General features: G+C 35.2%; 1 protein-coding gene across 1 annotated transcript in view; it reads right to left on the bottom strand.

Moving 5' to 3' along the window:
- LOC135071302 (uncharacterized) overlaps positions 1-12,577 on the bottom strand; it is a 109,635-nt gene extending 97,058 nt beyond the window's left edge. The window contains exon 1 of the mRNA XM_063965093.1: positions 11,778-12,577. Coding sequence (XP_063821163.1) covers positions 11,778-12,158 — 381 coding nt within the window. The 5' untranslated portion in view covers positions 12,159-12,577. The remainder of the gene's footprint in view (positions 1-11,777) is intronic.
- Between the last annotated feature and the right edge of the window lie 346 nt (positions 12,578-12,923).

The following is a 12,923-nucleotide window of genomic DNA, read 5'->3' as shown; positions in this document are numbered from 1 at the left end:
AGATCGGTATACTAAGAGAAAATCAACCTTGCGATTTGAAAAAAAATAAAGAGGTAAAAATTATGATGTCGGGTTCAGGGATGACAGAAGTAAGAAATTATTTTACATAGCGCCTCTAGTCCCAAACTAAGCAAAGCTTGTAATTTAAACAAACATGGCAATGTACCATTCTGCTTGCTTATTGGCCGCTAAGCCCTTGGCCAACTCAGTAAACGACCAATGACGGACGATTGTCACTCAACCACAAAGTACCGCGTAAATTAAAAGATATTTTTTAATTAAAAATATTAACCAATAATATTTTTAATTAGATCAAATATATTTTAAAGTTTAGTTATACATAGATCGAAATGTATTTATTAGGTGATCAATATTAAAAGGCAAACTTGGTATAAAAATCATCAAATTAACAAAATTAAAGATCAATAACTAAAAAAGAGGATCAAATATTATTTTTGTTTACCAAATATTAAAAGAGTATGTTAAACATAAATATTATGTTACCTTAAATGAAGATCATTCATAATTTATCCGTAGATCAACTAATATAGACCCAATAATTAATATAAAGATAAAATATAATAAAAAACATCATTTATTTTTAAAAGTGCACATACAAAAAAGATCAATTAGTTTTTAGAGGATCAAATAATATTGTCCCTTTTTTTATTATCTTTGGCGTGGTGTCACATGCATGAGCCTTGCTACGCCATTTATGGGTAGGGTTCAATAATTAAGTGCTCACATTGAGTGCTGTTGCATAACCCAAGATAGAAAGAGCAGATAAGAAACAATTTGATGGTGCACTATAAGTATAGTTTTCCCAAGTGGAACAACGCCAAGGTTTAAATAATATGGATTTTGACGTTGGGCTATTTAGGTATTTTTGTCCGGGGCGTCTAGTCTAGACTAGACAGTCTTATATTCTCAAACTACAGACCGTCTAGCTTTTGTAAGTAAGTAATACACCTACCTAGAACTCACTTATGAATGAAGAAGTTTTATAAAATAAATGTGTGTTGTGGGCCCAAGTTTCTTAATAAAATGTGTGTCCCTCGTCTAAACTTTTAGCTGGATTACACTGTTTCCCAAAGTGTACCTTAATTCGAGAACTTTAGTTGTACCACGGACAGCAAATTTTATTAGTTTTCAATATAAGAGCATTAAATTACAAGAACGGATTTTGATTATTAAAGTTAATTATATGGTCTAGATAAAATCTCGCCCGAGCTGCCGAGGAGTGCAAATGTGTTGATAAGTTTGACAATCACTCGTCTAGACGTTCCGAATTGATCGAGAACTCGAGACGACCAACTATTTTAAAGTATCGAGTAATGACTGTAGTTTAATATAGACGGTTTTACGGTGCGAATATACATACATAATTATAATATACAAATAATATAGCTTTATTTTCTAATGTTAATCTTGAAGCGCTAGCTGGTTTTGATTCAATTAATAGCTGCAACTATGTAGTTCAAAACTGGTCGAGCGTATTCGCTGATAATGGACTATAAAACTATTTGGACATGGAAATTACAGCTATGACCGTGTAATTTATCTCATAAATGCAGTCAAATTAGTGTGATCATTAATTTGTTTGTAAAAGGCTGTAGCCAGGTGTTTAGGCGACGAAGAACTGGTTGGCTTGAAAACACGTTGTTTTGCTATTTTGAAAAACTCTTGACGCGATCGAAAACAATTTCATATCCCCATACTTTTTTTTACTTACAGGAGTCGAAGGCCGTTTTATAAATCAGAATAGCTAAGTTTTGGCTAATTAATCTCAGAAACTCAGATAATGAGGACCGACACAATCACAAGCAAACTTTTGTTACCGAAAACCGTACCTTAATCTGTCAAACCGTTTTGGAGATAAATGTCCATTCGTTCGCACAAAAAGTAAACACACAAATAACGCTATGACTAATCGTAGGTTAAGTAACAATACCAGTAATTGACGTTTCACATATGATAACACGACCTTCGGCACAAGGTCGCTCCATATCGCCGACCTGAAGAAAGAACGATTAACCCAAAAACGCTGTCCAGTACGAGCCTTATTATATGATTAAATGTCAGCGCAATTAATTACATGCCTTCTTAGTTATAATTGCTCGTTCATTTAGAACCTGTTTCTTGCTGCGAAGGTGATCCTGCACGGAATTCCACATTAAGTGAAATGTTTATGTGTAATTCTAAAATAATGTGCGGTACTTGATTATGATATTGAAATTGTTTATTAGGCTGTTAATTGCGTTTATTAGCTGATATTACGTCAGCCAGGCTGACTAACCATCTTTAGTAGTGTTATTGAGACATTTGCTAAAGATATTAAACGTTTTAATTGTGTTTTGAAAGAACTTATCCTACAACGCGACTGTTTTGTATAAATGCGTGCTTAACACTTGTTCATAAATATTCTTGTGGTAGTTTACAAAATTATTTTGAAATTGGTTTACGCTATGAATTTCTATTTTCTGTTATTTACACTGTAAATCCTCTGTCATTATCGTAAGAGCGTATGTGTTTTTAAGCTTCTCTTCTGTAGAATTTAACAGTGGTCATCTCAAACTGTTTGGTAAGGTCTTATTGCTTTTAATCAGTGTTAGCTCTCCTAAACCGGGTGAAACAGGAGTCACAATGGGGGAATCAACTAGGCGCCATGTCCAGAGAACATGTTACTGACCAATTACTCTAATAGACAATGTTGAAGGACTTTCAGCAACACTGTTAATTAAAGGAGATTAAAAACTATTCTTAAGATATGATCTTGACGATTAAGAGTTATTCCGAGCTCATGAAGGTCTTGCAGAAACAAACAAAGTAATATTAAGAAAATAAAGCACTATTAAGAAAATAAACCACATCCATTTTGACCAGGAGTGCATCATTTGGCACCAACTCCGATACAATGTAGTGGCAATAGAATGAAAACGATAATTGGTGCGGTGAGATGAAAAACATTTTTTGTTTCATGTTACGAGTGTTGTGGTGAAGATTTTGTTATTGCTGTGTTTAGTTTATACCCAGTTTAATCGCTTGTTTTCTTTTTATTTTAATATCACAAACACGTAGTAAATTTTTTTGATGTACCTAATTTTCTAAAGTTTGCTGGTACATCCTGAAATCAATTGTCGTACATGACTTTTACTTCAGATACTAATTGGGTTGTTCCTAATCCACTTCCGACTTTATATAGTAACGGAAAATACCTAATAAAAAATGGGTTCCAATAAAGGACCTTGTAGCACTTAGTTTGGGCTAGTTTATAAATAAAATGGTTATGAATGCAATTCTATGGTCGGAGTACCGCAAGGGAGTGTCGCTCTCGTGACAATGGCAATAATGGTATAATTTCGGTTGACTAAACGTTTTCTTAGTAACCTTGAGCATTCGACCGTAAACAGCGCTGCATTGTTATCCAACAACTGCGGCAGTCTTAGCTGCCAGAATTTTTGTATGGACACTGGGTTTGTATGTTCTGGTTTATTTTTAAAACGAATAAATTCTTCTTTTTAAATATATTAAAAGCGCAATTTTATTTTCCAGGATTTTTTGTTACTTTCCCGGTTTAGCTTTGGTAGACAATAATGACGTTCAATTTAAGATTGTCAATCGTAATCGCTTCGTGACTTCCCCAAGTTAGATAGAAAAACAGGATAAAGGTGTGTTTGCGGAGTCCGATTGACCAAATAACCGTGGCATATTATAATTGGTGACTATAGCAGTTCACATAGCTAGAGCTGGAAGGAAGTTGAGAAAACTTTATAAGAAAAAAATTTTCCATGTTCACACTTTTTTGTTATTTATCCACTGAGTAAACATCATCAACTTATTTATTATAGTAAACACCAATACCGTGGACATCGTATGCGTGAAGTGCGAACATCAGTTGTAGCAGTGATTTACAACTGGAGTCGTGAACCTTGCTCGAAGGTTACATCCTGCATCCGCATGACTCACGGTTTCCTTCGATGAAGGAAATCGAGTTGTTATTGCGATACTGCTCGCTTTCCAGATGCTTTCTACATCTTCTCTCTCGATGATAAATTAAAACGCTTGGATTTAGCATGAGATGGTTAAGATCATATTATGCTGGCGCAATTAGGCAGCGCTAGAGGAAAAGCGTTTTACGAAGGAAAAACAAGGTTAGTTGTTTACTTATAACTTGGAAAATAAAACGAATGCCTACCACTGAGTCGCACAAGTAGATGTATAAAATAATCTTTATTACGAATTGAGCTCTGGCCTTTTCAAATTATCATAAGCGAAATATACTTTGATTTATTTTGCTATACTGCACCGAGAAAGTCGCAAAAACAAACTCTTATCTTCACATATAATTAGCTACCGCAAAGAATAAACAGTTAAGTCTAGAACATATTTTTTTCACCTACCACTGACATCCAAATGATACTATTCTCCGTTCACGATCGGTCAAGCAAACCTTATGCAAAGTTGATGTTAATCAATCAATGGCATCAAATATAATACAATCAAAATTCAACATTACTTTCAATTCTATAAAGTTGTATTCACTCCACCACAAAATACGGCGCCAGAACCAAGTCTTTCAAACATTTGTCTGATTGAATGTACTCCACAATCTACCCACTTACAACTGGAGTACATCATACGCGAATAAAGAAAATTGGTTTCCACCCTTTATTTGCCTGAGGATATTTTTCTTTTCAGATTAGCCCTTACTTTTGTTTTCATTCGAAGGGAGAGAAACGTCTGGCGTAGTTAATGCCGTCCACTTATCATCATTGTGATGAGTAAAATGGGGGATTACTGAGGCCAGAAATAATAACAGCAATGTGTTTTATTTTGCTTCAAATAATAGTAATTTGCCGACCGCAAGTCAAAAGTTACTGCGCGCAAACTATTACTTCAATTAAAGTTCGAAGTCAACAAGTTTAAAGCTGACTTAGAGGAACGTGTTTGTGTAATCAGGCCTGGCTCACTCCGCGCGGTACATCCGATAATTACCTACAGCGAAGCGCCCCGCCGGCGGGTATTATATCAGTCGAGTGTCAAAATTGAAATTTATACCAAATACCTAGATCTATTGTCCCTTTAAGAAGTAAAAAAATCAAACTTCTAAGTTAACGCGATCAAAAGATACAGCAGTTTATACCGACACCTTAGACGAATTTCCGTCACACGCTAGGGAATCAAAACCTACAAGGTACTTCCTGTGAACTCAGAATCTTGAAATTCGGCACGAAGCAACGTTATACAGGGTGTTTGGTAAATGGGTATATGAGCCGACACTAGCCCATGTTAACATGGGCATATAAATGGTATGGTGAAGTCAGAAAATTGATATCTTCATTTTAACTATTTTAATTTTTATACAAATCGGAATTTATAAAATTTATTTTGTATGAAAATTTAAAAAAATAAAATGATGATATCAAATTTCTGACTTCACCATATCATTTATATGCCCATGTTAACATGGGCTAGTGTCGGCTCATATACCCATTTACCAAACACCCTGTATAGTACAGATAAAGGAAAAATTGCGAAAATGATAAATTTGAAGTTATATAAAATTTAAAATATTATTTTTGCTTACATGACAAAATATTTTTTTAATAATTATAAACTTACTACCTACCCTTTTTCACATGAACGCGTAGAGATTTTAAAGTTGAAATTCATATCAAACACTTCTTAAATCTAATTGCCTCTAAACTGTGAGAAATTCTAAATCAACGCAAAAACTCAAAACGCTGAGGTAGGTACCTACCTATAATGCAAATATAGGAAAAATAAATAAATAAAAAATAATCATACCGCATATTTTGAAATTCGCCACTACTCGCAACGGAATCAAGTAAGTAATTTGATTTAATACGTCATAAATTGTAAACCGCTACGTTTGTACGGCGGAACCCTCGGTGTGCGAGCCCGACTTGCACTTGGCCGGTTTTAGAAGAGTTCAGAGGCACGCGATAGAAAGAGACAAAACTTGTAGGTGAATAAAATTGTAGGTACGTAGTGCTGTGCGAGGTGAATTCCACTGTATCGCGTCGTAGCAAGACTCGCATTTATTTAAATCGTCTTGCGGAGTAATCCTTCTGTACCTGTACTATTACTTATTCTGTGGTGTAATGACAGTTCAAAGGTAACCTGCTTATTGATTGACCATTGTATTTTGGAGAAGACAAATGGTGGGACTCATCCAAAGAGTCACATGAAATTCTTAACGATCACGACTCACGATCGCTGAAGCAGACAATTAACATACGTTCATCTATTGTTTTTAATTAAAACTTTTGCGACAGTATTTTGTTTGGCAAACAAACTGAAGGTGTCCTTATTAAAATTTTGGCAAAACAGAACAATCAAACATAACAAAGTTGTGAGTCAGAAGTTTATTCGTTCCCGACGGACCTGACGACGAGATAATAACATCGATTGTCTTTGACATTGTAAAGTAAAACCAAATTGGTAACGACTTTTTAACACACATGTAGTAAAATGTGAAGACAAAGTCCAAGTTTTTGTGACAAGATTAAAAGAAAATAAGATTGCTGTGGTCGTTAGAGAGAAAAGTCCATAAGGCCTCTAAATATTACAGAAAACTGATATATCTTGTTGAATGTTTTGAAACTTCAAAAAAATTCATTCAATAAGATATATCAGTTTTCTGTAATATTTAGAGGCCTTATGGACTTTTCTCTCTAACGACCACAGCAATCTTATTTTCTTTTAATCTTGTCACAAAAACTTGCCGTCAACCCTGGCTGCTTGATTAATGATACCGAACAGTCAGGGAAAAAATTTGGAAGCAAAATTTGATAGCGCGCGCCTTGCCAAATTTTTGTTTTACATAATTTCATTTTTGACGCTTCTTACTTCTTAGTCATAGGTATGCACGTACGATAGCAAATGTACGATGGTGATGATAATAATTTGTTTTTGAGTAAATTGTGTAAATTCTGGCCTCAATCGATGTAAGGCGACGACAAATGATTGCAAATTAAATTTTGCCCCCTAACATTTAAATTCTGGTGGAATCTACACGACCGTGCATTTTAATGCATGCTTTGTGCAAGCCTTTCGCAAATGTTTTCAAAGACCAGCAAATTTTGCATATAAATCGGCGTTCGACATAATGTTATTTGTTTACAAGATTTTATGTTCTTAGACATAGACTTAAATGCTAACTTCGATTTGTGTAACGTCTAGTTTTAGTGCCTATGCATACATCTACGATATTGCCTATTGCGCCACTTTTGTTTATTTCGGTAAGTATTGCGTATTGCGCATTGATATGAAAGGAACAAAATGAGTCACGTATTACATAAATGAATAACCTTCTATAATCCTCAAAGACAAAGTAGTAAATATTCGAACAAATATATTTCGTGTACCATGTGTGTTTTGCACCTCTATTTTTCCGAAATGTTGTTCCTTCATTCTTATTTTTCTTCATATAGATTCTTCAAAATCGGTTTAAATAACAGATAAGTATTTGTTTGATTTAAAGTTTTTACGGATTTACTGACAAAATTACACTCCGGCGTGTCAATATGTAGCAATCATTTCCTTTCCTTATCATAAGACCGGAGGTCATAAACATAAAAACATTCGCAGAACGTTTCCAAATCCACACGTTAACAACCTTGTACAACAATAGGCTCTTAAGACACATCCTAGTGAATTTCCTGAGGACATTTCCTTGGTGAGGTCGGCAGGAAATTTATCATCACATTAGGTTTCGGCCGAGTCACCTGCCTCGTTTGTATGCCGATGGTGTCCATGTTAACAGATCGTTTAATGGAAACCTTTTGCATACGTAAATTACTTGCTGGGATTGCATCGCATCACAAATGACGCAACATATCTTGGATCCATGTTGTCTACTCCGAAAGATTCCACAGCTTGATGACGAGATAATTGGAAACTTAACGCTAAATACTTTTCTTTTACAATTTATTATTACGAGACCGACAGGTGTCACTGAAACTTTTCAACACGCCACGTGAATCGATGTATCACATTTTATATCATTTGCAGTCAGACTCATGAATAATCTTAATCCATTACCGAGAAAATATTAACTTCTTAATTAAATATAGCTTTTCCAGGATGATAAGAAATGGACGGGTTATAAATATCAAACAAAAGGAAAGCCTAACTTTTCCGCTCAATCATAATAAAGATTTTTCCCGAAAATGTAACAAACACGTACCACAGACCTCCGCAATTTACCTCGAGAAATATACCCAAGTAGGTACGAAGTGAAGGTAAGCCTACGAAACTATCAAACAGGAGATGTTCTAAGAGAAATAAGGAATTGACTCCAACCAACTTTGGCGGGCAATATGTGCGAATTAATCAATCCAATAGTTGCTAATTGAGATCATTCCGTGACGACAGTTCTCGTGTCGCACCAATAGACAGTTTTTGTCGCGTATTTCGCGAATACGGGTGTGATAAATTAGCAAAATTAGCTGAATTATGATCATTGAAGATTTTGAGACGACGCCGCCGAGTTTTTATAGTGACTCGAAAAAAGATGCTAATGTAAGAAATAAAATTTATTCTGACATCAATCACTTACTTTCTTGTAAGATCATTGCGTGTTGATTGAAAGTGTGAGTTTGGGGCTTGGCCTCCGATACGAAACTATAATCTTAAGGCCCGATTCGACCAAACTTTTATCCGAGAATAACTCTTGGTATAACTGGCACATTGACAGTTTCAGTATGGGAAATATGTCAAAATGACAAGACCGTTTATTCAGAGATTAATATTTTCTCTTTTTGGTCGAATCCACCCTTAATCATTTTGTTTATAATCATCTCAGTGGGTCTAGACAAAGTGCAAATTATAATCGCAAACCAGTCGAAAAGTGGTCGAAAAGCCCCTTTTCAACCAACTTCAAAAAAAGGAGGAGGTTCTCAATTCGACCCGTATGTTTTTTTTTTTTTTTCTATGTTTGTTACGCGATAACTCCGCCAATTATGAACCGATTTGGACAAATCTTTTTTCGGCGTATAGGTAATACCTCAAGGGTGGTCCCATTTAAATTTAATAATAAAAAAAACAACCCCCAAGGGTGGAAAATTGGGGATGAACTTTTTTATACGCAATATCTCCGCCGATTATAAACCAATTTGAACGATTATTTTTTTGTTGAATAGGTATTATCAAAAGGGTGGTTTCATGCGAATTTGAAGAAAATATTTCACCCCCAAGGGTGGAAAATTGGGGATGAACTTTTTTATACGCAATATCTCCGCCGATTATGAACCAATTTGAACGATTATTTTTTTGTTGAATAGGTATTATTTGTGTTCACGCATTTGAAGTCGGTTTTATTTTTTTTAAAAGTTATTTGTATGGAGTTTTGACGGATTCGATTTTCGATTCGATCAAAAAGTGCGTTTTGTCTAGGGGGGCTGAATAATTTGAATTTTGTTTGACAGAAACGCACCCTTGAGTGTCGTAGAAAAGGGGAATTCCCGCGCAAAGCCATAAAAACTTGGCTATACGATTACGACTTCATCAATTCGATTTTTTCATCGTTTAAACTCATCGTCATTTGCATGACGTAGAAAACGGAAAAATAGTATAATAAGTTCTTTTTACGCATTAGGCTTAAAGAACTAAATATATCAGTACAAAATGCGTTCGTTTATGTTATTTTACGTTTGTGTCGTCGTGAGATTTCCTAAATTCGTGGAGGCGTGGCGGAGGCGGCCGGGCTTCCCTGATTTGTCCCAGTTTGAGGGCCCGCCAAGGCCCGAGGGGGCATTTGGGCGCGGTTGTACTACAATTAATTAAAAACATCAAACTTACCCATTTTTTATAAAGATGGACAGTAGATAGTTTAATTTAATAGGCGATTATTTTGAGTTATTGCTAATTGTTTGTTTATCAATAATTGGTACTGAATTAATTAATTCATCTAGTAGAAATATTTAATAATACTTTTGAAATTATTTTAAATGAGTTAATTATTTTTAAAATTTATACATTTTGAAATTAATACGTAAAATTAATATTTTTGCGTTAATTAAATAATATTTGTAACAAGGATAAGAAACTAAATAGTTAGTCATCAATTTTATTGTTAACAGAAATTTTATTTCATATAATAAATAAAATTCCTTCAGTCATGTATGAATAATTAACAAATGATGTCAGCGTTGAAACATGCTTTTCTTCGATGTCACTTGTGCTAACAAAACATTTGCCACAAACACATTTAGCGATGCGTTACGAATGGTAGCAATCTTGCTAATAATGCTAAATTGCTTCATATTTCTTGAAAAATAATACGAAAGTAATAACTGAATTTAGAAGATTAGTCAAGTTGTGATTGGGCTTACATGTTAGTATTTATTCCTAAAAATTATAATTTTAAAATAATAGAGCATTTACGTTGATCGATTGGTAGCGGCCTGCATCCAGCGCTTCCCTGCTACCTTTACGATGTCGTCGGTCCACCTTGTAGGTGGACGTCCCACGCTGCGCCTTCCGGTACGCGGCCTCCATTCCAGAACGATCAACGTGGAAAGCATTAGGGGAGGCCTATGTTCAGCAGTGGACGTCCTATGGCTGACATGATGATGATGATGATGAGAGCATTTACATCTTCATTCTTATTTATCAAAAAATATTATAATCCTATTCAAATACACCAGCAACAAAAATGCTGATGTTGTGCCAAAAGTTTACTAAAAATATTACACAATCACAACTAGGTACTCATCTAAAGCATTTTACTCGCTACGGGCATTTTTTATTTGCAAATTGTTTATCAAAATGTGTGAAAATTATTCTTAGGTAAAAGTTAAGGAGGTACTGAAAAATCAGACTAGAATCATAGCTATTTTGACTATAATAGGTCTCTTTCTAACTATGTTATGACTGTGGAGCTGATAAGTTAAACAGAAGCAATAGAATTGAATACACATTCATTCATTGATTGGCATTCCTATGGAATGACATCAGGAATGCATTACACAGAGTAGGTACATAATATCAAACGTAAATTGGTATTCATGGTTTCAAGATAATTCAAGGTTATTGCCTTTGATCTCTTGCATGTGCAATGTCATGGGCAAAGGCCAAATAAATAATAATAAATTTAAACACTTTCAATATCCATTGCACAGAAAATACCCAGGTAAAACGCTCATTCAAAATTAACACAAGGCGCAGTGCCAATTTTGTCGGTGAAATTGTGATGGTAAGAAATTAAAATTAATTTCGAGAAAATGAAGTTGTGCCAAATATGAGGATGTTATAATTGGAAATATTTACAGCTATGTAATATCGGACATTTGGCATTTTGAATGCTATTGTGGCATTAATTTAATATGATTTGTGGGTGACAATTATCTGCTTATTAATGTGAAGTATTTTATATAAGGAAGTTGATTGAAAAGAACATAATTTAATGCTGGTTATCAAACATTGTAGTGAAATACCTACACCAGTTGGAAATTAATTAATTACTGCCAAATGAGGTTAACATTTAATTACATAATTTCAATAGCTTGATATTCCGCTGCTATAAATTCAAGTAGGAATATTAAAGAAATTGCATTTAAAACAAATTTATTGAAACCTCCAAGGATTTTACTATTACATATTAATATTAGAATATTAGTATTAGTATAGAATAGCTGATAATTTGAGTTTTCCAATTAGAAGTTCTAATTGGAATAACTAAGAACGTATTTTTAATATCCCTCGACATGATACTGAAAGCATCAGAAAATAGAAAATATAGTGCCACTTACTTTGAAAACTTCTGAGAAGAAGCCGGAGCCGACCTTCTCCAGGATGAAGTCGTCGAAGGGGTACAGAGCAGCCACGGCCGTCCGTAGCGCCGTGCACGACGAGCCCGTCACCCTCCGGTCACCGAGTCTCTCCGACTCCTCACTAACACTGGACTCCTTATCACAATCATCATCATCACAACACACTGCGCGTCTAGTCCTCCCGCCATTCTCTTGCTCACGGAATCTGCGCCCGAGTTTCGAATGGGGACCCCGCACGTAACGTCCCGCCTTAGCCGTCTCATCCAAGTTCGTGAAACTCTCCGCTATCTTCAGCACCTTCGTCGGCTTCCGCCGCTCGTACCTGCTCCTGGCCCCGTCCGGCAAGCACTCGTGTTGCATTATACCCAAGTTCGACCTGATGGCAACGTTATACTTCCCGTCTATCCCGCATCGTACATAATGACGACGCTCAGGTGTCCTCTATACGCGAAAGATACCGCAATTGTAACATTTCTGGTGTCCACTAAACAATATTAACTGGCGGTACTTGAAAATATGCGAAATAACATTATAATCACACAAAAAACGAAGTCGATTTGCGACTGTCACTTTCACATATTTCTGTACATCCACGAATTGTTGGCACGGTTTATGGTTTCTTTGTATTTGTTGCGAGCACTAGAGTTTATTTTTCAAATTGGTATGTCATGCGGGTAAGTGTTCTTTCAGATAAACAATCCAAATGACCGACGACGCGCGTACAAGCAAAGTAAAGAAAGCAAGCAAGCCAAGCAACACCAACCACCAACTTTACGACACATGACATTACTGACAGCAATGTTGGTAGTACTTTTTTCGTTTTAAACGGTTGGTAGTACTAAAATGCGTTCACTTAAAAAATATTACCGGTTATTTGATAACGTTATTTTTTTATTCGTTAAAAACCGTATTTGTACTAAGCTACTTTTAGCTGCTGTTTTAGCTTTAAGCTATTTTTTAATTGGTATTTTTTTTAATTCATACTGTATAAAAGATAAAAAGACTCATTTCGGTGAGGTTTGTTTGTAGGGAACAGTATGGCTTATATGGGCAAAGGTTCTGGGTAAAAAAGTAGGGTATGTAGCTCAAAAGTAGTCACAGCACTTACAAAGTGAAATTAAACAC

Source organism: Ostrinia nubilalis, chromosome 4, assembly GCF_963855985.1.
Source record: "Ostrinia nubilalis chromosome 4, ilOstNubi1.1, whole genome shotgun sequence".
Lineage (NCBI taxonomy): Eukaryota > Metazoa > Arthropoda > Insecta > Lepidoptera > Crambidae > Ostrinia > Ostrinia nubilalis.
The sequence above is the reverse complement of the archived record's forward strand: the minus strand, read 5'-3'. Positions and strand labels throughout refer to the sequence as shown.